The sequence below is a fragment of the Rhincodon typus genome, chromosome 18 (assembly GCF_021869965.1).
Source record: "Rhincodon typus isolate 14 chromosome 18, sRhiTyp1.1, whole genome shotgun sequence".
Lineage (NCBI taxonomy): Eukaryota > Metazoa > Chordata > Chondrichthyes > Orectolobiformes > Rhincodontidae > Rhincodon > Rhincodon typus.
In genome coordinates, this window is record NC_063349.1 from 42,396,366 (window position 1) to 42,422,396 (window position 26,031).

The 26,031-nt window shown below is 38.2% G+C and overlaps 1 protein-coding gene across 1 annotated transcript; it reads right to left on the reverse strand.

Annotated features, from left to right (window-relative positions):
* Window positions 1-254: 254 nt before the first annotated feature.
* LOC109929492 (cathepsin E-B-like) lies at window positions 255-19,433 on the reverse strand. Its single transcript, XM_020529166.2, has 9 exons — window positions 19,363-19,433; window positions 12,073-12,256; window positions 11,575-11,692; window positions 9,776-9,894; window positions 6,240-6,439; window positions 5,359-5,481; window positions 3,175-3,316; window positions 569-667; window positions 255-446 (listed from the first exon to the last, which is right to left on the reverse strand). The coding sequence occupies exons 1-9, from the start codon at window positions 19,416-19,418 to the stop codon at window positions 255-257; spliced, it is 1,233 nt and encodes a 410-aa protein (XP_020384755.2). The 5' UTR covers window positions 19,419-19,433.
* Between the last annotated feature and the right edge of the window lie 6,598 nt (window positions 19,434-26,031).

Here is a 26,031-nt window from a genome sequence, read left to right on the forward strand (position 1 = left end):
GATCTCAGGAGGAGGCTATCCATTTGCCATTTCTGCTGGAAGATGGTTGCAAATGCTTCCACCTTTTTGTTTGCATTTCTGCTGTGGAATATAGTCTCTGTAGGCCTGAGGGCTTATATTGATTATACATTGATTATTTTTATTTCGGTAAAACAGCGTACAAACATTTCAGCTGAAAAATGCTATGAAATATTGCATGAACCATTAAAGACAATTTTACTGATAATAAATAGGAACAGTTCACTTCTGATATTTCAATCTTCTGCACTCTCTTGACTGTCCATTGCATGTCGAGATTTAGCAAATCCCACTTTATTATTTCCCCGGTCAAAAATGGTGTAGAATTTTGCAAGAAAAACATCTCCCAGAATCCAAAGAGGTCCTTTAGGAGAGTATATATTTATTGCCTGGAATCCGTATAGGCACACTTCCTGTTCATCGTGAAACTTGAGCAATAGAAGATCAAAAAAAAAATAAATGTCCCAAGAAACTGCACACTTTTTATTTATAGTAACGCTTTATAGTAATATTCTGTAATCAAAGTAAATAATCCAGTTAAAAGGGATACCTTTTTAATATAGTCCTCCGCTTCCAACGTATATTCCACATCTTTAATAGTGAAAGTCATGCTCGGCAGTTGGGAAATTCTTTTGCATTCTACCATAAGCTAACAATTAAGAAACAAATCATGTATGAAAACATTCATTTGAAACATTTTTAAATTACTTTACTTAGGAATGGGCTTCTCTCTTTCTATATTGTTTTCTTAAGTGCTAAAGCGGATGCAAATACAATCCTGTCTAAAATTATTGAAACATTGTGAAACAGATCAGGCTGCTAGCCTTGCTTGTAGTCACCCCAAGTTAGTCCAAAGAACATAACTTTGGTAATATCCGAGTTGTTGGAGGAATTATTAAAGATAGACAGTACAACCATCTTGACAGAGAAGGGTTATTGGGGACGGTCATTTTGGCTACTGGAAAGAAAGGTCATATTTCATCAACATAGCTGGATTTTATATCCAAATTACAAAGTTGGTACACATTGTGAGTCAGATCAACATTATGTATTTTGATTTTCAAAAGCCTTTTGACAAAGTTTCACCAGATAGGTTACTAAATGAGACTCAGTCCTGTGGAATTGATTGGCAGATTATTTTGCTGGATATGGAACTAGGTGTACTCTTGTGAATACAAAGTAGCTCTGACTGGACATGGACTGGCCATTAGTAAAGTCTGGGATGAATTATTCTCAATAATCTGGATGAAGATGTTTAGAGGGAACTGGATGTGTGCACTACACAAATGTATGTTTGTAGGACTTTAGATGAAAGTAATTTTGGCAATCAAATTTAGATATAATAGCCACATATGATACATCAATGTAGGAATAACTCCAGGGATGTCTAAGGTTGCTTGTGCTCAAATTTTCTGATGAGAGAAGAACCTAGGGTTATAATCCGTACGACATTGAAGATCTACAATCAGTGTTGCAAGTTTGTTACAAAAATAAACAAGAATTATTGCGAGAACATTCCTTGGCAAGGACAAGGGTGTTTAAGGTAAGTGGGAATTTTACTTTAGAGAAGCATAAACTTCATGAAGACCTGATTAAGATCTTTAAAACAATAAAAAGAATAAGTACAATCCAGGTGCAGGATAGATCAAGATAATAGAAATATGGTTTGTAAATGCAAATAAGTTAGATGTGAGAAAGCATTTCTTTACTATAGAACTCTGAAATAAGTTATTGACATAAACATTAATGGGCAATTTGCTGCTAGCACTGGGCAGGTTCCTGTGAGTGGTAAGCTTATCTACCTGTAATAATGAAGGTGGATCACTGGAGTTTACGATACTCGGCCAGAATAGCCTTCTATAGCTTATTTGATCACCTTAAGGAGGTGTGTAAAAGAAGTATTTTCCAGACATTTATCTAAATTGTCCCATGATTTCTTTATCTCTCACTTTCTCTCCATGGATGCTGCCTGACCCACTGTGATCTCCAGCATTTTTTGTTTACAGTACAGATTCCAGCATCTGCAGTAACTTGCTCCTAATTCTCTTTGTTAATATTTGTCATCCCATGAGTAGCATGTTATGTCTTCTTAAGTATTTTATACAGAAGTGCAGTATGAATTGGTTTGATAACAATTGAATCTGACTAAATCACTGAAAAATGATAAACAGTTAATTTGATTACGATAAAAAGATCATTCAATTGTGGAGGTACCACAGTGATTCCATTGAGTACCCCATGAACCATAGTCCCAGAAGCAAGAAATAATTTTGTAACTACTGTCACCACCTAATTTTAAATCACCAAAATGTTTTAACGGCAAATGTCAACAAATTGCAGATAAATATTTATGTTGTATTTCAAAAATATAGTAGCTGTCTATCTGTGGAATATCAGGACCCAGATTTTCTGATACGCAGGCGGTTTGTTCTGCAGTGCAGGCTAAAGTTATCCTTTACACCCTCTGACCCCAACACCATTGTCCCCCACCAGAGCCCAACAGACTTCCTCAACCCCAGGGTCTGACAACCTTCCCCGCCACCAGACCCAACAGCCCCTCCTCCTTACCAGACCTGCACACCCCTTCTCCCCTCCACAAAACGTGATACATCCGCCCATCCTGACATACATCATTTACCTGGTACCCTTCCTTCCTTGTGCCAAGGCACCCTATCCACTTGGCACCCTACCTACCTGGCAGTTGCCACTCTACCCACATGACTCTTACCCACCTGGCTCACTAACCTTGTACTTACATTATATACTTGATCTTTCACATGAGTTTTCAAAGTGGCTGCCTGCACTGCTGGATATTTAATCACAGAGCATGGCAATTAGTGCCATGAAAAAGGAAGTGTGGTTTGAGTGACCTGTTAGATTTAAAGTACATTTACTATTTCTGCAGGAACTGTAACCAGAATCTTCTTCCTGAAATGTGGAGCCCTTTCTTAATAAAATAAATTAGCAGAGGAATGGCAATCTGAATGTGATTGCTACTGCTTAGAAAATGTAGACCATTATGTTTCAAACATCGCTTAAGTTATGTGTTCATTTGCCTGAACAATTAAAATTCAGCATGTAACACTACACATTTCTATGTCTTATAAAATGGAACAGATATGATCAATTCAATAAGTGTCAAATTAAAATTCATACCTCTCCCCGGCCAAGCTGAAATTCCTGATAATTAGGAAACATACTTCTTATTGAGCTATAAGGACCGGCTATCAAAGAAGTTCCAGTGTCAACTATTGCAGAACAGTGATTCTGACAGATGATAGTGTCATGATATCTTATTCTGGATAGAAAGCATTGAAAAATGTAAGTAATCCCTGAACCATAGACACATTATATGTAGAGCTAATATTGTTCAACATAGCTAGTAATGCAGATACAGATTTTGATTTCAGATAACAAATTGATACTTTGAATCATAAACCTGAATCTTAACTCCCAATAATGGGCAAGTTGGCATCATCTCAGCTTAAAATTCACAAAATCAGAACTAGAAACCCAGGCCAAAATAATCACTTCTGGTTTTAATGAGGGGAGAACAAGGTGCGTGCGACCAATTGTTCAAACGTTATAATGAGGCTTTCTGCCTTCATTTTAACAGTCTGTCTATTTTTCAAATTGTGTCAACCATGTTTCCCAAGCCTCAGGGAAACTCAGCAGGTGAAATGAGGTAAATGCCTTTACAGCATATCTTGTGTGCTCAGGTGGAGTAGGATTGTTACCACAAGGCCCAACAAGTCACCAGTAAACCTGTACCCTACGATCGATCTCTTCTTCCCCCATCCAAATCATCTGACCCCCTTCTCGATCACTATTGGACCATCACCTGCTCCTTGCACCTTACTGCTGCACATGTCTCCACCACCTCAAACAGGGCAACCATAACCACATCCCCAAGCCCCACAAAAATTGTGATTCAGAGCTCCCAAACTGTAAGACATTCATTAAACCATTCTTCTGTATTTCCCAAACTTGAAAGCATTCCCATGTATGGAATATGCATTTTGTCAAAATCTAGGCCATTGTGTTCAACCAACATAAAGCTATGTGCAGAGCCTATACCCAGAGGAAAAGATTTACTTATGTTGAGGAAATAGTACTGATCAAAATTATTGCATTTGCTGGGGTAAAATGTAAAGAGATGAAAGAATAAATGAGACATTTGACTTCAATGATTTGGCTACATCACCAGATATGTCCACATTTGTATCATTCGTTCTTCATTCAGGGGTTTGCGATTACATTCATTCTTAGTAAAATCTTACTGATGTAAATGTAACTCACTGCTGTAGTGGGCATACCCAAGCTTTTGTATAAAAGAAATTTTTAACTCATATTTTACCTCGTATTCTCTCACTTCAAGTATTCTGAAGTGCTGGTTATCAAAAATAAACCTCCACCACTGGTAATTATAATTTTTAAAAAGTAATTCGCAGGTTGCTGGAATCACTGCATGGCAAGGCTATTTTCAATGCTAATTTCGAATTTCAAAGGTGGTGATGTAGACTTATTAGAACGTTTCAGTCAACAGTTAAGAGTTACTCATCTTGTTGCAGCTATGGAGTCATTCTTAAGCCACATTAGGTAAAGATAGAAGATTTCCCTCCTTAAAAACATGAGTGAACCAGATGAGCTTTAACGATAATCTAGTAGTTGCATGGTCACCATTTCTGATGCTATTCTCCAGCTGCTATTTGATTTTATGTCTCTGGATCATCAGTCCTGACCCCTGCGTTACTGGTGCAGTAACATAAGCATTATAATTCAATATCTCTCTGCTGAGTAATATCAGAGCAGCCACTTCATTTGTCGTTGAAAAAGATGTACTGACAGATGGCATGAATGGTCTAATTAGGGTTCACTGCTGGTTCCTGATTACAATTATATAAATAATCTTAAATTTGCATAATTTAGCGATTTATAAAGGTTAAACAGCCTTTCTTAACAATAGTATTTCTGATAGGTTTCATATGATGATAATCCCAGACATAGTCACTGTAGCCATAAAGGACTGATTCAGGCTTCATGTTGAAATGTCTCATTAGAGAGAGAGAGACAGATTATTGATGTTAAATTGAATCTGTGGGTCACCATGGTTCAGGGAAAGGGGTAAGGTTGAGAAGGTGGAATCTTCATGGTGACCTCAACCAAGTGTAGGAATTGAACCCACACACTTTGTGGCACTTTGCATTATGAACCAGCCATCCAGCCAACTGAGCTAATTGACCCCTCTAAGTGTTTCATACGACATCAATATGTATCAACAAAGCAATAATTGCACACTGCCCACTGTAGTACATTGCAGGGAGTTTACAACCCACTTACGTTTGCACGTCAATTTGCCAGTAAGCCTGTTGTGAGACACGGACCCAATTAATTTGGCCTGTGTAGCGTGAGTGATCAATGCCTCCGAGGATCAATTCACCACCATTTTCACTGTCCATTTCTCTAGAAAAACAAAAACATGCTTAGTGCTAAGTTTAAAAAAGGCTTCATGTTGAAAACAAAAACTACAGAATTCCTCACATTAAAATGGCACATTTGTTTCAGAAGCTCATGCTCATATTATTTTGAATGGACACGTGGTCCCTTTTAAATATCTGCCTCTGTGCACAATTATTTAGTTTAAATTAAGATTAAGAGTGTGATTGGCATTCATATGCACCATTTGTAATATTACCACGATTGGCAAGAAAGATAGAATTGATTTGTAGAAACGCAGCATGCTTCTGTGGAAATTTCAGGTTTTAGTTTGAAGAAGAGGTGGCCTAAGATTAAGGGAAAAATTGCAGTTGCCAAAAAATGGTGTTGAAGGTATTATATCCCGATACAAGTTTCCCAAGAGAAAAATTTCATTATTCAATTGAACAGAATTTGTTCCCTGGCAGAGATGCCTAATATCATGGGGTCTTTAAGAACAGATCAATATCATTCTTATCACATTACACTGATTTCTCTTTTGGATGTCTTTCTGCATGTTCAGGATCATAATGCAGAAGTGCATTCGGTAGTGCCTGTTGTCAAACGTTTTCATTATGAGATAATGTTTGGGCTTGCTGTGGGGCACATATGGACACATATTCCATTTGTCGTTTTTATAAATGATTAAGAATAGCTATACACATTTTTTGCTCCTTTTCTTTGAAGTGTAGATAATTGCATTACAAACATTATTTGATTTAATATAATAGAGATGTAAAACAAACCTGTTTATTAGGATGGAAAACATGGGTTCATCCAACAGTCCCTGGTACATCATTCTGTCAAACACAGGAACGGCTCCACCTTCAGCTAAAGAAGGATATCCTAAACCTAAAATACCATCAAAATGTGCTAGAGTAAATGTCGAACCTGGCTCATAGATAGATTCCCCAAATTCTTGTCCATTTACGGTAATGTTTCCAATCTATGAAGAATGAAAAAGAATTACGGGTGTGTATTTAGAAGTCTGAAATCTGACTAATGCAATGATCTGAACCCTGAAAACTGATAGGCATTTTCACCTTCCAGCCATTTATATGATATCTGTATCTTATTTCATGTGTTGTTGGGTGTCTAAAATAAATGGACCCATAGCTTCCATATCACAGTATCTTTGTAATAGTTCGAAGTAATTTCTATACTTAAAAAAAAGTTTTAAAAATATTGCTTTAGTGAAGTTGATGCACATGCTGTCTTGATATTTATTTCATTAGCCTTCATGCAGTTATGAGCTGATAAGCAGAACACTATCCAGACTCTAAACAAAATACATGGTAGCTGCTTTTTAAAGTAGAAGGAGATACTATGACAACGCCACAGTCATCGTGGGGAACAGACAGTCTTAAAGACAATTAATTGAACAGGAAAATAACATAGATTGACTACAATGAGAAAGTAAATACAGTATATTGAGTCATAGAGTCATACAGCACGGAAACAGACCCTTCGGTCCAACTAGTCCATACTGACCATAATTCCAAACTAAACTAGTCCCACCTGCCTGCGCTTGGCCCATATGCCTCCGTACATTTCTTATTCGTGTACTTATTTAAATATCTTTTAAATGTTGTAAATGTACACACATCCACCACTTCCTCTGGAAGTTCATTCCATACACGAACCACTCTGTGTAAAAAAAAAAAATTGCCCCTTTTTCTTAAAATCTTTTTGCTCTCACTTGAAGTCCCCCACCATAGGGAAAAGACACCTGTTATTCACCTTATCTGTACCCCTCATGATTTTATAAACCACTTTAGGTTATTCCTCAACCTCCTGCAGTCTGGTGAGAAAAGTCCCAATCTGTCCAGCCTCTCCTTTTAACTCAAATCGTCTATTCCCAGCAACATCCTGGTAAATCTTTTTTGCACCCTCTCCAATTTAATAATATCCTTCCCGTCACAGCTCAACCAGAACTGGACACAATACTCCAGAAGAAGCCTCACCAATGCCTTGTACAACCTCAACATAACATCCCAACTCCTATACTCAAAGGTCTGAGCAATGACGGCAAGCGTGCCAAATGCCTTCTTAACCACCGTATCTATATGTGACTTCAAAGAATTATGTACCTGAACCCCTAGGTCTCTCTGTTCTACAACACTACATAAGGTCTTACTTTTAATTGTATAAGTCGTGCCCTTGCTTGTTTTACCAAAATGCAATATCCTGCTTTTATCCAGTTTAAATTCCATTTGCCAGTCTTTAGTCCATTGACCCAATTGATCAAGATCTCTTTGTAATCGTAGATAACTTTCTTCACTGTCCACTGTACCACCAATTTTGGTGTCATCTGTAAACTTACTAACCATACCTTCTACGTTCTCATCTAAATCATTTATGTAAAAGACAGACAAAAGTGGACACAGCACCAATCCCTGTGGAACACTGCTGGACACAGACCTCCAGTCCAAAAAACAACCTTTCACCATCACTCTCTGCAACGTGCCTTTAAACCAATTTTGATACAAATGAGCAAGCTCACCCTGAATCCCATGTAGAGCTATGACAAGTAAGAATCATATAAAAATAATAGATGGGGAAGGAAAGTATACCTAGGAAAAACGGAGAAACAGAAAACTACAGGAAATAAATAAATAAAATCAATAAAAACTGAAAGAACTGCGGATGCTGTAAATCAGGAACAAAAACAAAGTTGCTGGAGAAACTCAGCAGGTCTGGCAGCATCTGTGAAGGCAAAAACAGAGTTAACGTTTCGGGTCCGGTGACCCTTCCTCAGAACTGGAAATAAATAAGCTGAGTTGAATGAAATTGAATTAAAGGGATAAAGGAGAAAAGAAAATTAAATTAGCAAGACTTCTTGAAACCCATGGAGAAATGTATTGCTATGAAACAGCATCAATTTCATTCTGCTGGTTTATAGGTTCATTGTTTTCACTATAATGCAGTACAGCACTGAGCATGTTTGAAGCATTATAAAATTGATTGAGACTCTCAGCATGTCAGGTAGCATCTGTGGAGGGAGAAATAGATGTTTCAAGTCTAATATGACTTCCTCATAACATTTCTGAACTGAAAATGTTAACTGACTCTCTATCCACAGTTCCTGCCAGACCTGTTTAGTTTCTCCAGCATTTTCTATGATTATTTCAGATTTCCAGTGTCTGCACTATTTTATTTTTACTAAAGAAATGATTGTTTGTTTCTTTCTTGTAGAAACAAGAACATTTTATGTTCAATCTTTCTAATGGCCCAAATAAAAGTATTTGGCCATTTTAAGTGGATCAAAGCTGTGTATATTATTGAGGATGATAATAATTTATACTAAAAACATTTTGACATATGTCATCGAAGCCATTTATCATTTATTAAACAAAAATGCAGCAGTGAAAACACTATGGAGATACATTTCAATGACCTAACTGTTCACATTGTTCAGTTTAGATATGTTTTAAATAAAAACCTATTAAGAAAAGACACAGAGATGAATTTCATGAGGAGGATCTCATTGTAATCTCTTCCATCCGATCAGCTGAAAAGTCTGCTGGCACCATGCTGACTTTAACCCTTGCAGCTTCCACATTGCTAATATGCCTTTAATGATGTAGGAGTGGGACATCGGCCCTTCAGTAAGTCCCATGTCTGACGTCTTCCAGGCGATCTGATTGGGTGCAGCTCTGTAATCCCAGCAGTGCCAGAAGCAGCAGTTGCTGCTGGGACTGCAAGCAATGCCCAGGAAGAAAGAATACGGACACCAGACTTCCATGTGCATTTTGGTTGGGGAAAGAAGGAAAGAGATCTCACCCAGGCAGGAGCGGGGGTGAGGGAGCAGATTTCAGGTGAAAAATTGCATATGGGGGGGTACCATGAAGGGAATTGGTGCCCCTAATGCCCACAGGGGTCACATCAAAGAAGGTGCTTTCTGTTACCCTCCTGCCTTTGACCAAATAGCAAATTGCTTGGCTGGCTGCCTTCCCCAGCTGCACATACTATTGTGGAGGAGATAGAATGAGGTCCTTATTAAGGGATACATTGGGCATGGGGGTTAGCAGACACCTTACCCGACCCCATTAGATGGTTTACAGGTCAGGGATGGGTGGGAAAGAGGTGGACTTGCCACCTGCTTTGTTTAAAATGCTTCCCACCTTTAAATACTCTGGCGCAGACCTGTAAAATTCAAATCCCTCAGTCCATTTGAGTAAATCTGCTTAGATCCATGCACAGGGCCCACTCAAACAGTATTTGTTTCCTGCGTAATTACTGAGATTCTTTACAAGTTAGTAATGGTTTTACTCAAACTTACTGTGACTTTATCTTTACCCATCATTCCCATGAGTTGGCCAGTGCCATATCGTATGGCAAAAGAGTTTCCTCTGGGAGAATATGATGATGAGAAAAATGATTGAAAGCGTCGATGTCGTTCTAGAAAGAGAAAAGAATGGCTACAATATACAACATTCAACTCCTCTGCCATTTCCTGGCTCCCTGTTGCTATTTCCCCAGCCTCATCCTTTCAGGAACCTATGTTCACTTTGGCCTCTCTCCTACATTTTATATATTTAAAGAAGTTCTTGGTATTAGGAAACCCTATCACTGTCATCTTGGTATTACAAGTTTATCCTTAAAGTTTACTTCCTCCCTCTTTATTACATTTCTTTGGTAAGGTAAATTTAAAGGTTCAATGTGAATATGTTAATGGATGGGTGAATGAATGAATATTGGTGAGTGGGTAGGTGGGGGGAGGCAAGTGGGTAGGATTACTGTAGTATGCACTAAAAAGGATCGCTAATGACATTACAGGAATTGATGTCCAGTCAGCTGACACTCAGTGTAGAAGAAGATACTGTCTTCCCACACTATCTATAATGTACATAGCTCAAAAAAACTGTTCTGGTTACCAAGCTGTGCTCCCTGTCCATCCCTAAGCACATTTGTAAAAGGTAGGGTCGGAAGTGGATAGGCTGGTAGGTAATGAAGTGGATCAGGGAGTAGTCGAGTCAGATCAGGAGGCGTTGTCATGTCCGGTCAGTGGGAAATGTCTGAAGGGGATTCATAAGCTTTGATTAGAATTAGTCAAATTGGGAAAGTCAGATTTGAGGCCAGTCAGGTTTAAGTTGGGAGCTATGTAAGTGGCATGGGATAATTGGGGCTAGTCAGGGCTGAGGTGGTCAGGAAGAGGAGTTGGGTCAGGTCAGGTATCAGGGATGTGCTGGGGGTTGTTTTAGGGGTTAGTCAGCAAGTTCAAGAGTAGCTTCTTCCCTGCTGTTATTAGACTGATGAATGGACTCTCTAATGTCAACTAATGTTGATCTTGTTAATGTTGTTCTTGCCTCGTGCACATCCTGTGTGATGTAATCTGAGTACTCTGTCTGAGATTTTTTCACCCAATGATCTGTATGTCCTATTTACTATAATCTGCCTGTACTGTTCGCAAACAAAGCTTTTTACTGTACTCAGGCACACGTGACAATAAATCAAATCAATCAATCAATTAAGAGATAGTCAGGGGTGGGGGCAACAGTCAGGAGAGTAGTCAAGCATTGAGTATTGCATTGGGTGGGGTGGGATCAATGTAAGTTTTTGGGAGGTAGTTAATCAGAAGTCCTAGGATTTTTTTTGTCGAACATTTCCTGGATAATGATCAGGTAAATACCGCAAACTGTCTCAAGTCTCTAACTCAAGCTTTGGAAACAGCTGGGGACAAGGGAAATTCCCCATCAGAAATTGAAACTTCCCATGGAATTCCTACAGGGGTCTGCAATAATGCAGAGACCAGAAGACCTGCGCCTATATTTACATTTAACTTCCACCCAGGAAGAATAGAGAAGCAAACAGGCAAAATTCCGCAAAGAATTATACACTTACAAGCAAAAATATGGACCTACCCATGAAGGTGAAATTTGTAAATTGACAAGCATTGCTCAGAGAGATTCCAGAATTACCAAACAGATTCCGGATTTGTTTCTATAACGATGGAAGATAAAATAGGGTTGCCATCTGTTGTTGGTTGAAACCAGCAACGCACTGCAACATTTCTATTTGAAATGAGTTAGAATAATTTCTGATCAGAACATAAATTGATATAACTTTGGTTTTACTCACCGCACGCCTTGCTGATGCAGTAGGCTGAAGGCACCCAGAGATTAGATGAGCCAGTGTCAAACACTACAGTAAATGTCTGTGGTGGAGTTCCAATACTAATCTCTCCATAATATTGGGCCTAAGTGTTCAAAGACACAACAATATAAAGCTACTGCACCATCTTAAATATTGATTAAAAAATTCTTCAAACCTAAAAGAACTCCTATTGGATGCCACTGAATTGCTTCCAGAAGATGCTCTCCCGTGTTACCTACTACTCTCTCAGTTTTAGATATCATTTATAAATCCTACCTTCAGGTTTCATAATTTTACTCCCTGGTTAAATTCACTTCTCAGATTGACTCAACAGGGTAGAATTTTAATTTGCAAACTGGATATAAAACAGCTTTTGTGAATTGGATCATTGAAAATGAAAATTGGGCAGCTGATCTGTTTTTACTTCAGATTTTCAACAATGGCACCTCTTTTTATCTCCAGTCATTTTTAAAGATAACTTACATCCATATAATTTGATAGGTGTTCTGAAGTGACACCGACATCTTGCATCATTAAAATTTCAGAAGGATAACAGCTATTGTATTTGTTGTAAAAGGCATCTGAACTGTGATTTTGGAGAAATTCTTCTAGTTCATTTCGTTCGCTCAGGACTCTCCTTATTGTCTTAAAACGAACTAGAGGAATCCTGTAAAATACATTAAATTCTCAAGTAAATACATTGCACTTGAACAAATGCAAAATACAGATCACGAAACACATTCTTATTTTCACTTATTAAAATGCTAGCATTTCAAATTTTTCACTGACTCCTCCACTATTTTTCCACCCTTGAGATCATCTTGGCCTACATATTGTCTATGTACTGAAGAGGCATGGAATTATTGCAGACAATTTCTGTCCATGTATCTTGGAAACATATCCTTTAAAGTGGTTAATCAAGAAGTGTAGCATCAAGAAGCCCTAGCAATATTGAATTGAGAAAGTGGTGAAAAAGGTGCATGGATGCTAGCTTCAGAGCCTCAGAGTACAAAAGAAGTTATCACAAACCTTTCTAAGTATTGCATCAAAATCTGGGATCTATACTTTAGAAAGGCTAGGAAAGCTTTAGAGGAGAGTAGAAAAGTTTTCTGAGAATGATACCAGGTAAGAGGGGTTTCAGTTGTGTGAACAGATTTTAAAAGCTGGGGTTTCATAGAGATGGTCGCTTTCAAAAGCAAAATGAATAGGCACCTGGGGAGAAAAGAAATTGCATGCTGCAGGGTGGACATGTGGGACCAGACCCTGTTGAAAGTCTCAATTGGATTCGCCTCCTTAACACTCTCAGGCTGTGTATTTCAGATTCCCAACACTTGCAGCATGAAATAAACTCTCCTCGTGCAATTTTTGGTCGTTTTGCCAGTCGCCTTATATCAATATCAGAGTACAGTACTAATAATTTTGAATACTTCTATCAAATCTCCTCTCAAACTTCACCTGCAGGAAGTCAACATGGACGTGGCTTCCTTATGCGTTAATCTCTTCTACATCCCGCCTGAACAGCTGAGATCTCAGCTGTAGACAGCTGCTAAATATTAAAAGGCCCTGAGGATGGGCAGCCCCTCTCTCAAAGACCAGGACTGAATTTTAGTCAGCAGAATTTCCACCACCAGGGCAGGAAAAACCTCATCTCTCCAATTGTGAGACCCAGGGCCATATTTTTCCAATTAAATGGTTGCCACCAGGACTGCCTTCCCGATAATGGGCAGAAGCTGACCCCAAGAGCTGTTTTCCAGTCAGAGGCTTCCAGTCAGACACTGTTGGGACTGCAGTTGGAAGGTGAGGTGGATTGCTGCATTCCTCATCTGCACTGTCTATACCCTCTAGAGTATGTGTCTCTGCGTGGCTTAGTGGAAAGGTTGGATGAAAAATCACTAATGTTACCATCGGTAGGAGGCATCATTCTTGAGAAACTACAACTTGTTATCATCTAATATAGTCTGAAGGGATAGCCGAGACCTAATGGAATGAGGGAACATGTGATATATTTAGTAATTAAAGGTTAACTGGGTGTGATTTACATGCATAAATATGGGGAGCCACTAATCAGTGCGGTGTGAATCAGTGCGGTGTGAATTTTATGTGATTGTGGTTAATGGAAATAAACCTCTTGTTGAAAGTGTGTACGTATACTCTTGTTCAAAAACATTTATCTTGTATCTAACAATGAGAGAGGGTTATTGAGTAAAAATTTGGGGTATGATTTACTCAGCCCTGTTTTTTGGAAGTAAGCTTTATGACAGTGGAAAAATGAAGTAACTATGTGGATCTGTTATTTCTTTACCACAGAGGAAACAAGGTACAGCCTTGGCACTTTCATTACCGTACAGAAGCAAGACAAGACGCAAAGTTTATCTTTAGAATTTGGAGCCTGATGATTTGAACATGGGTAAAAGTTTGGGCAGATTGTTAATTTTAATGGAAAAAAAATAATCAAAAAGATTACTTATTGGCTGCTTATGAGGTGTCATCAGATTTTGACAGGTTTGGGAAGACTGAAGATAGTATTACAGATGAGTACATAACATAACTCAGTAGATGATATGCAAGAGTGTAGAAATTCCGTTTAGAAATTCCCCAATCTGTATTAGCATTTATGTTATTGGACTGTGCTAAAGTATTAAGTGTGGATAGAGTTCTAGTATTGACAGGAGTTAAAATTGCATATAAACATACACAAATGTTGGAAGCACTAATAATAATATTCAGGAAGCATTCTTTTTCAACAGCATGTGGGCCATCAGTGACATTATAGAAAGTAGAGAACACAGTGTCAATAAATTGGTAACAGTGTCTGGATACAGGTTGTAGGTGACAGTATGAAAGGAGAACTGTAACTGAAAAAAATTAATACAGAAGTTGCTGGAAAAGCTGAGCAGGTCTGGCAGCATCTGTGAAGAAAAATTAGAGTTAACAATTCAGGCCTGGTGACCCTTCCTCAGAACCGGACTCAAAACATTAACTGATTTTTCTTCACAGACGCTGCCAGATCTGCTGAGCTTTTCCAGCAACTTCTGGTTTTGTTCCTGGTTTACAGCATCCACAGTTCTTTTGGTTTTTAAAATTATTACAGAAATGTCTAAATACCATGTCTTTTTTATTTTTGCATTTTTAAAAACTGTGGACTGAAATGTGAAACCTGGTCTGTGCTTTCAATAACACATGGTCTAAAAATAAGGTAGATTGGGATACTGAGCATTCTTCAAGAAAAAAATGCTGAGACTTAGTATGACTCCAGGAATTGTGGGACTTGAGTTACTACACACTACCCCAGTGGTCAGAATAAATGCTATTGATAATTTTGAGAAGAAAACTGAATTTGAGATTGACAAGAGGATGAATCCCACAAATGCACAGGGTATAGTCATTCAATGTTTTAGGTGCAATTCAAGGTACCATTACGTCATGAACTGTCCCAAATGGTGTAAGTGAATATTCAAAACTAAATACAACACAGAAAATTAAGAGGAAGAAATAGAATCAAAGAGAGCATTGTTTAGATCACAAGATGTTTCACCCAGTAATAAATGGGTGGCAGAGTCTTTCAATTGTACGGTATTGGAGTGCAGGTAGATGCCTACAGTGTATGGAATATACTCACTAAAATGCTACCCAGACTCTAAGCAATAAGGATTGGACAAAGTTAAGGAGTTCTACCAGTTTTTGATTTTGGAGATGATAACACCAAAACTAAAGAAAAGTCAAGTTAATAAAAGATGCCAAACAAGAAGAATTGGCCAGACAGGGATGGTTGTTCCCTACAACGATAGTGGATAAGCACTGAAAAGGTGTCTCCTGTTGGGAATTGTAAGGCTAAAGTAAGGCTAGTGGCATGAGGTTTTGAAGCAAAACTACAGGAACAAGATATAAACTGTAGATTCATTGATAGCAGGAAAAACAATTTTGAAAACATTCTTGGCTTTGTTAGCAACAAAAATTTAGGAGTATTGATCAATTGACATTAAAGCTATATTTCTGCAGGAAGATCAGCTCAACAGGGAAGTTCATCCTTAAAAGAGGCACCAAATGCAGTGGGGACACTCTGGAAGTTAAATGAATGCATATATGGTTTAAATGATGTTCTAGAGTTCGGTACTTCTCAGTAGGGTCTGTCTTATTAAAATTGGGCTAATTGAGTCAAAATCAGACCCTGCCATGTTTCAACTGATACCATGAGAGGCATCTGTCAGACATCTTTATGATGCACATAGACACATTTGGTTGAGTGACAGCAGTGAATTTGAAAACATTGTCATAGATGGGATCAAAGCAGAATTCAAAATTGGAAACAAACAGAATGCAAGAGAAACACAGTTGGTCTGGCAGCTTCTATGGACAGAGAAGAAGAGAGTTAAAGTTTCTTGAGTCCAGTATGACTTCTGAATGGTCATGCCAGACTTGTAATGTTAACTTTAGGTTTCATGTGGAGACAGAAACAATGTTTTTAGTGATGCTTCTTCTGAAAATCTGCGATGTGTTCTCAAGTGCAGGAGGGTTTATAATTTTTCTTTGGGAAAGAGAAATACATTTTGTCCTTAGCTTGGGAAGCTACAAAGATCAGAATAGTAGTAAATAGTACTTTAACAGCAGAGCTCTCACTCTTGGTGAGGTTAAGAATTTGATAGTTCTAGAAAGATGTTGGCAGCAGGACCCATTGCAAGTTACATTGATAATGATCACTATGGTGTAACATACAAGTCAAAATGTGCAGATGAAAAAAGACTGAGGATTGATATTGCAGTTTTAAAACAGATAATGGAGAATGAGGAAAGCTCCAAATTGAAATGAATGGATTGCACCAGTCAGCTGTCTAATTTCTTTCCAAAAAAAGAGCAAGCTCTAAGAACCTGTTGAACATACTGGAAAACAGATGCTTGGAACTTTAATATGTAAAGAAATAAAGGAGAATATATGTTGTGGCTTTTTATATTTTGTTTTGCCTCCTTTAATTATATAATTCGTATATTTAAAAAGTAAAAGTGAATTTGTTATCATTTAATGGTCTGAAGAGAAGCCTGAGAGCTAATGAAATGAGGAAACCAGTGAGATTTATTTTGAGTTAATTGGGTTTGAATTGGTAGTATAAACATGGGCAACTAAAAATCAGTGGGGTATGAGTTTTATGAAGTGTGTTTAACTGAAATAAAGATCTCACTAACGACTGGGACTCTGTTCAAAAACATTTATCTTCTACTGTATAACGTTACTAATTTGAATAAGAGCAGAAAATGTTGGAGAAACACAGCAGATCTAGCAGCATCTGTAGAGAGAAAGAGTTAACACGTCAAGGCTGGTATGACTCTTCTTCCAAGATGTATCTGCAAGTTCACCTGCAAGCCACACACCATCCTGGAATTGGAACAATACTTTTTCACTTATTTATTTTATTGGATGTGAGCATGGCCAGCACTTGTTGTCATCCCTAACTGTCTTTGAACTAAATGGTTTGCTAGGCCATTTCATAGGGTGAATATTGCTATCAGTCTGGAGTCATATATAGGCCGGATTGGGTAATTGTGGTAGATTTCATTCCTAAAAGGACATTGCTAAACCATATCGGCTTTTACTACAATTGACAATTTCGGTAATGGTGACATGAACTAGCTTCATATTCCAGACTTAATAATTGAATTTAATTTCCAACAACTTATAAAATTACTTATCACCATTCTTTTGTTGTTGTTGGGCCAAAATCCTGGAACACCCTTCCAAACAGTACTATGGGTATACCTACACCAAATGGACCACAGCAGTTCAAAAAGGCAGCTCATTATTGTCTTTTCAGGGGCAATTAAGGATAAGCAGTAAATGATGGCCATAGCTAGTGATGCCCACATCTCTCGAATAAACTTATCCTCATGAGAAAAAGAGGCCCAGAACTCTACCACCCATTGTGTGAAAAAGGACTTTCCAATTTCATGTCTACATCAAACTTTAAGGTGGTGCCTCCACATTCTGGATTTCTCCATCAAACAAAATAGCTTCATATACTGATTGGGCAAAATGGCAGTTACCTCTCCATGTGGAAAAGTGTGAGGGTCATCCACTTTGGATGTAGGAACGTAGGAGGATTATTGGGATTTTGATGCCCTTGTACACCCAGCAGTGAAAGCTACACAGATTGACCTAATTAAATTCTTTACCAAATCTCTTATCATTTTAAACACCACAGTAAGGTTAGTGAAGAACATTCTAATGCAAGGGAATACAGACCAAGTTCATGCAAACTGTCCTCAAATTAACCCTTTAAACTTCACTGAATTCTGTACTCTTTGCCTTTCAAGGTCAACATATCTAGAAGGTACAATATTCAAAACTGCAGTATTTCCAACCAGGTCTCGTGAAGGATTTGTACAACTCAAACTTGCTTAGCTTTATTTTCCAATTCCCTTGCAATAAAGTCAACACAATTCACTATTTTAATTTACTTTTTGTAACTGTGTATTAGCTTTTAGCAATCTGTGTACATAGAGACATAATTCCTTTGCTTTTCCATAGTCACTTGACATTTAAACATTCCAATTTGCCAATCTTCAACCCATTGTGAAAGCACCAGCTATTACAGTCCCTTTTACCAGGGTTCTGCTCAATCTTTTAGTTGCATACAGCTTTTTAAGTACCGAGTTTAGGACTTGGTATGCACCCAATTCTGAATTTTCCACAACCTTCACCCATGCATCTGGCATTATTTTGTATAGGCCAACCTAGAATTTCTGACCAAATCAGCGAGTGCAAAATGTATGTGCATAAATCTTTTTAGGGCGCTTATGATGCTTTTGTCAATATTTTTTCATATTTTTGATTACAGTTAACTTTTAGAAAATGCAGTTTTGCATTCTTGTGTTATCTTCCAAACTAATATTTCATTTGGGTGCTTTTTCATACTTTGCCACTAAACGTAAATATTTTACATTCTTCAAAGCATGCTAAGTGCAAGAAATTTCCAAACAAAAGTTCCATGCTCAAATAGACAGTGTCCAATACTCACCAATGATTTTAAATTGTTGTTACACAATTGAAATTAACAGCAAGTACAAAAATAACATTAAGTTTTTATTTCACATATTTTCATGCTAATCAAAAGGCAACTAGGGCACAATTTTGAGTTCAGTACCTAACCATCAGTAATAGACTGACAATTATAGTATTCAGTTTATTTAGTTCCATTGCTATTAAAAAAATTGTATTTTTATCTGTTCACCTCGATGAAAAACACTAACCATGGTCCAGTTTAAGGATTGAAGCCTCTGCAATGATGGGGTTTATATACTGGGTGAAGGTATGAGCTTCATGCCACATTTTGTTTTATAATCAACTTTCTAGTACAATTTGCAGCAATATCATAAAAGCAAAATAATGCTGATGCTGGAGATCCAAAATAGACACAGAAAGTGGTAGAGTAACCCAGCAGTTCTAACAACATGTGGAGAGAGGAACAGAGTTAATATTTCAAGTTCAATGCCTCTTATTCAGAACGCAAGTGATCAGAAGAAGTCATTGGATTTAAAATGTTAACATGTTTGGCAGTAACATTGTTTTATTGTTTAAATGCATTAATAACCCAGATGGAAACAAGATAAGAATATGAACTGCAAGCTCATTAATTCTATCATACCTTCAAAATCAGATTTTATCCAATCTTCTAAAAAGATCCATATGAGTTTATTTCCATTCAGATGAATATTTCAAATTATGTATTTTGATTCAAGATATTGCATTCACTTCAGTACCTTTAAAAGATCAGAAATCACTCACCTGATGACCGATTCTGTAAGGTAGATTGAAACTAAAACTATTATCAACCACTTCATTTCTGCTTTGACTGAACAGATGTAATTGGAGCTGGTCACTTCACTGTAGATCAGTAACACTGAAGTGGTTCGATGAATTTATTGAACTTTCTTCAAGACCCCGTGGTAGACAAGGTAAACAAAAGGTATCGTCACAGTTTGGCAGCAAGAAGTCCATAGTTTACATTATGCAATAGTAATTCTTGGTTTGAAGTTTTTGTGACTTCAAAATAACCACTGTATTTTAGATTAGCAAAACAATGACCAAATTACTGTCTGTTTCTAAACAACTTTTGGTCTAATCACAGCATCTGTTTTTCAGTTTGGTACTTCCTTGTGCATTTGCTTCCATGGTGCTGCCCTGAAGACATCATCAACACTTAATGTGAGCACCTCCCAAACACTTTGCACCACTCTCCCAATGCCTAGAAGCACCTACAAATAGGCTAAACGCTTTTTTACTAATTTCTTGGAAGCGCAGCTATATCTGTCAGATGTTTTGATGCAGTTGACCTCATAGAGTTCAAATCTCTTTATTTTCTCTTTTTGAATAACTGTTGCATCATTTAAGTGGTGGGAGGTGCAATGTCCTTTGTAATTGACTGCTGCAAATTGAAAACCCACTTTAAGAACGTCATTTAAAAAGTTAGTACTTAAATGAATACAGCAGTTTTTTAGATTTGTTCATGGGATGTAGGCATTGCTGGTTGGTTCAGCGTTTACTGCCCATCCCTAATTGTCCAGAGGACAGTTAACAGTCAGTCACATTGCCGTGGACTTGGAGTCACATGTAGGCCAGACCAGATAAAGACAGCAGAGTTCCTTCCCTATAAGGTCATTGAACCAATTTTTTTAAAAATAACAATCAATATGGTCACCATTAGACGAGCTTTAAGTTCCAGATATTTTAAACAGGCATTTTTAAATTAGGTGGGATTTGAACCCATGACCCCAGAACATTAGCCTAGCTTCTGGATTACTAATCCAGTGACATAACCATTACATCCTCTGTTGTCCTTCCAAACAAGTGTTGCACTTACCATAAGGATTCTGAGTTGAGGTTAAGTACTGGTAAATATAAGTCAAAAGTTTTTTTTTTAGAAAAGATACATATTTGTTAAATCCTATGTCCTTCTACTACATGTGCTTCTTGCATTTAGTTACATTATGCTGTTTCTATGGTCATGTACCACCTTAATGTTAACTGTATGTAATATCTTGCTGCTCATGTAGGCAACACAGTTGTTGTGAGGAGTCCTGATAGGAATGTAGGGACCCACCCGCTAGGCCCTGGATTCTTGGCAACTCTGGGCCTGCCCAGTGGGGAAAGTTCTGTCTAAATGGTGTCACCTTTTCTACAATGAACATATTGAATGTATTACCCAGATATGCTATATCCATGCATGACTGATTTAACGGATTTATTTTCACTTTAGTGACGTGAAAGTATCTGATAGAATTAAATCTGTAATGTTGGGTAATTTTCGTTATGCAAAGAGCCATCCTTACAGCAGAAATGACCTGCAGGTTAGCCTAGCTAGATGGTATGGTGACTGGCAACTCTCTAGTGAGAGAGAAGCAGCAAAGACATAATTCATCGGATGTGCCCAGATAGAAGTGTGGTGCAGGATACTGATGAATATAAATAGTACATTAGGTGTTGATGCATGTGCATTTGATGTCCTGTCATGAACACATTTTCCTCATTTCACTTATATGTAAACACCTCAAAGTAATTCCCATCGTAAATATATTATTTGTTGCAATTGTGCCAGCCAGCAAGAATTTTGGGGAACATCTAAAAGAAAAAATATTCATGTATAAATTGCACTACATTACAACTAAACAATAATGCTTTTAATGAAAATAAAGCAGTCTTAATATTATTTTTTTAGGAAGGCCATTGTATTAACCACATGCTCATTTTTTGTGGTGAGCTGAGGAATAATGGGAATAAAGATAAGACATACAAGTTTAACTGGGTTTTGATCAATATAATGTGTATATCATTTTGTGACTGAAGGCCACCAATGCATATCCCTCTCTCCCAGTTTTCTATGCCGTAAAGTGCAAACTGCATGAACCAAATATTCATCCAACATACCTCAGTAACATTACAAGATGGAGATTCATAAATCCAGAGTCTCAGACCTGGCACGTCTTCTGAGTCAAATCTTAATAATATAATTGGATTTTGAAGAAATGTCATCTATTCAGAAGATTTTATTTTATTAGGTTGCAAATGTGTTAAACCCTATGTACATCTAAGAGTAGGATAAAACAGTAACTGGCAAAATCTCAACTGGCAGTTAGATCAGTGACATATTTAGCAGCTTATTTATCCTCTTGCTGTGAAAATTAATTTTCTGGATATTTGTATCTGATAAGGAAAACCTTACATTTTTCTATGCTTTTTGATTCTGCATCAACAGTATTGATCTGTAACCTTCACATGCAATCTGTTGGTTCAGCACTAAAGGGACATCTTGACCTGCTACTGCTGATAGAACATTGCGCTACACCAAGTTATGTTTGCTAAATTCAACAAAGTATTGGAAAGGCAAACAATCTATGGGAAAATTAACCATTATAGTGTCAGCGTATGTGTAGTGATTATGCATTTGAACATTTTCATTCTGGACACAATTTTAAGAGTTGCACATAGTACAGGAACAAATCTAATGGGATCCTTTATTTAATTTTTATTTTGCAATGTATCCCTTGGCTCAATAATGGCAGCCTTGTCTTGTGTGTTTAAGTCCAGCTCAGGAACTTTTGCTCATATCTAGGGTGACACTTCAGTACAGTTCAGCAACATATTTTATGTGAAATATCAAACATGGATCCTATCTGCTCATTTGGGTGGACATAAAAGCATTCCATAGCACTATTTGAATGGGGAATTGGGGGCTGGAGGACACTTGGGAATGGAACTCTTCCACTCTGCTAGCCAAAATTTAGCTCTCAACAAACACCACTAAAACAGGCTCTTCATGGGGGTGGCATGATGGCTCTGTGGTTAGCACTGCTGCCTCTCAGTGCCAGGGACTTGGGTTCAGTTCCACCCTTGGTGACCATCTGTGTGGAGTTTGCACATTCTCCCTGTGTCTGCATGGGTTTCCTTCCCCCAGTCCAAAGATGTGCAGGGTAGGTGGATTGGCCATGCTAAATTGTCCATAGTGCCAAGTGATCTTTAGATTAGGTGGGTTAGACATGGGAAATTAGGGGTAGGGAAATGGCTCTGGGTGGGATGCACTTCAGAAGTGTATTGTGGACTTGGTGGGCCAAATAGCCTGTTTCCACACTCTAGGGATTCTATGATTTCATTTATTGCTCCTTGTGAGATCTTGATAGGCACAGACTGACTGCTATACTTGTCCACATTTCAATAGTAATGTCAAAATACAGTTCTCCTCCATTGCAAAGCTCTTTGGAAGTTCCGAAGGCATGAAAGATGCTATGGAAATGCTGTCTTTCCATTTCTATTGACTTGCTGCGTGACTGAGTTCATTGTTTTTAATACTTAGCACTTGTTAGCCCTTTAGTTATTTTATTTTGACAGAAGTGGAATTACTTTTAGAACAGCTATATAAATACAGAACGACAGTAATAAATATTCAGCATTCTTGAGTTACAGCTACATTAATTTCTAAGTGTGCTGCTTTTGAAATGATAGTCTAAACGTCTTGATACAGGTACAAGATTTGCAAATTAACCTGTTGCAAAGTGTTACTAGGTACCTCTGGAGCATACGGAGCTGTTGGCTCAGAAGTAGCCGCTGCACCATAACAGCCCCTCACTTTGATATAGGTACCAGATATTTTCCTAATCATTGTGTTCACAGTTATTGGTTATACACTTTTGGAGCACATGGGAGCCCAGGCCTGAGGAAGGGTCAACCGGACCCAAAACGTTAACTCTGATATAACAAGGTGTAGAGCTGGATGAACACAGCAGGCCAGGCAGCATCAGAGGAGCAGGAAAGCTGACGTTTCGGGTCTGGACGCTTCTTCAGAAATGTTAACTCTGATTTTTCTTTACAGATGGCGGCACGGTGGCTCTGTGGTTAGCACTGCTGCCACACAGCGCCATGGACCTGGGTTTGATTCCATCCTAGGATGACCGTCCGTGTACAGTTTGCACATTTTCCCCATGTCTGCATGGGTTTCCTCCCACAGTCCAAAGATGTGCAGGGTTGGTGGATTGGCCGTGCTAAATTGCCCATAGTGTTCAGGGATGTGTGGATTTGGTGGGTTATAGGAGGATGGGTTTGGGTGGGATGCTGCAAGGGTCAGTGTGGACTTATTGGGCCAAAGGGCCTGTTTCTACACTGTAGGGATTCTATGATTCTATGCTGCCAGACCTGCTGAGCTTTTCCAGCAACTTCTGTTTTTGAACCGAGGCCTTCTGGTTAAATTAGTGGGGAGACTACCACTACAGCACGTCCCGTTACTGTCTCATTAATCGGGTTAAATTGTATACATGTTATTCTGGGAAGACAACAATGGTATAATTAATTATGACATTATTGCAATGAGCATTACTCGTGTTCGAATCTCTTGTGAACAGGGCATGAATTGAAATTCTAGAGGAAGAAGGAAATGGATGATTTAAAAAAAACGGGGGAGCTAATAGATCAAGACAGATATACGCAAATCCATTGCTCCAACTTGAAAGATAATAAAACATCCCTGCATGAAGACAGTTCTTTCTATTCTAACATGCGGTATGTTCAGCCGTTACCTCTGATCAAAGGTAACACACAAAAATACCAGCCTGGTGTTTCTGTTCCGTTACGCCGATTTCTCACTTGGTGCAATTTGCCTGATATCGACATACCCAGCTGAAAAGGATCACGGAATTTTAAGCACAAATTGCATTCAATGCATCTCGCGATCCTTTGCAAAATGAAACATAAATCTGGCCAAGCTCCCAGCATGAATGAATCACCGCTGGCAGTTTATATTCACTATGCTCGTTTGCAGACCTCTGAATAGATGGACAATTACGCTGACTCGACTGGATGTAAGGAAATAGAACGGTCCTAACAGCTTGTAAATGTTTATTTTTAATTGCACCTAGAAACCGACCATTCCGACCACTATTGCCAACGTTTTATAGAAAGTTATTCATTTGAAGTCAGGTCGCTCGCAAATATTGATTAGGATTGATTTTTTTTGCAATGAATCCATTTGCATTAATTAAACTTCAACAAGTTACCACTTACAAATATATCCTACAGTATTTTCCAAAACGATCAAGGCAGATTTTGTGTTCGGCGACATCTGAATAATTTTGAGAAGATACTGGTGAAAAAAAATGCACTGCTCAAAATGATATCTCCGATTGTGTCAGATTGGAAACGCTATCGCCTGATCTGTGTGGGGTGTTTATGAATTGAGCGAGACATGCAACTGAACAGAATAAAGGCAGGTGGAATGTAAGGGCAGTTGACCGTACATGAAATAAATGGTGCTGTATTGATATTATTGAAAAAGCAGAGGATCCAGTACAACTACGAATCTTAGTCGATTTGGAATTTCAATGTGTCCAATCAAAGCAGAACTGCAATCACTCTTACAATTACAATGCTGAACTGTTTACTATAGCTTCAACAGTATAATATGAGGCAATGGAGCTGGTGCCTTGATTATATAGTACTTGGTTCAATTGCATTTTGATTACTAGTCTTGACACAGAGAGACAGAGGGAAATTGTGATCTCAGGAGGAGGTTTCAGGTGCTATAAGGATGGTCCTTAGAATCAGAAGGACGCGGAAGAATGCAAAAGAAAGACTGCAAAATAATCTATTTCCGTTTATGTATAGAGGCATGTCTAGGGATAAAATAGATCCATAAAATTGCTTCAACCAAATTGTGTGCAGAATGAAGGGTAAGCATGTTGAAGTTGGTAGATTAAAGATGTAGGACTAACATTTGGAAGTTCTTCACACACTGGGTGACCTACATATGGAGTGAGCTTTCAAGTGAAGACAAAATCCTGGAACATTTAAACAAATTGTGGTTGGGAATTTTTTTGTTACGTTGGCAACGCTGGCAAAACCAGCATTTGTCATCGATCCCTGCTAGATCATGTCAGGTGGCGGTTAATAGTCAACTACACTGCTATAGATTTGGACTCACAAGCAGGCTGGACCAGGTAAGTGTGGCAGATTTCCTTCCCTAAATGGGCACATGGATGACATTCAAGTCAGTGAGACATGATTTCCCATGCACAAAGCCACGCTATCCCTAATCAGTCCTTGCCTGTCAAAATGTAAATTCTTTCCCTAAAGGACATGAGTGAACCAGCTGGATTTTTATGACAATCCACAACAGTTTCATGGTCACGTTTAAGGCTTTTAATCAGATTTTTAAAAATTGAAATCAAATTCCATCACCTCCCATGTTGAGATACAAATGTGTCCCCAGAATATTACATCGGATCTCTGGATTAATAGTCCAGTGATTATTCCACTGTCCATTGCCTCCCACATTGTTCAGACTATAAGGAATGGGAGTTGGCCATTCGGCCTCTCGGGCCTGCTCCACCATTTAATAGGATCGAAAATGTCTTATCTTGACCTAAGATTTGGTGGAATCGATTCGTTCCTGACAGATGTGATCGAAATGCA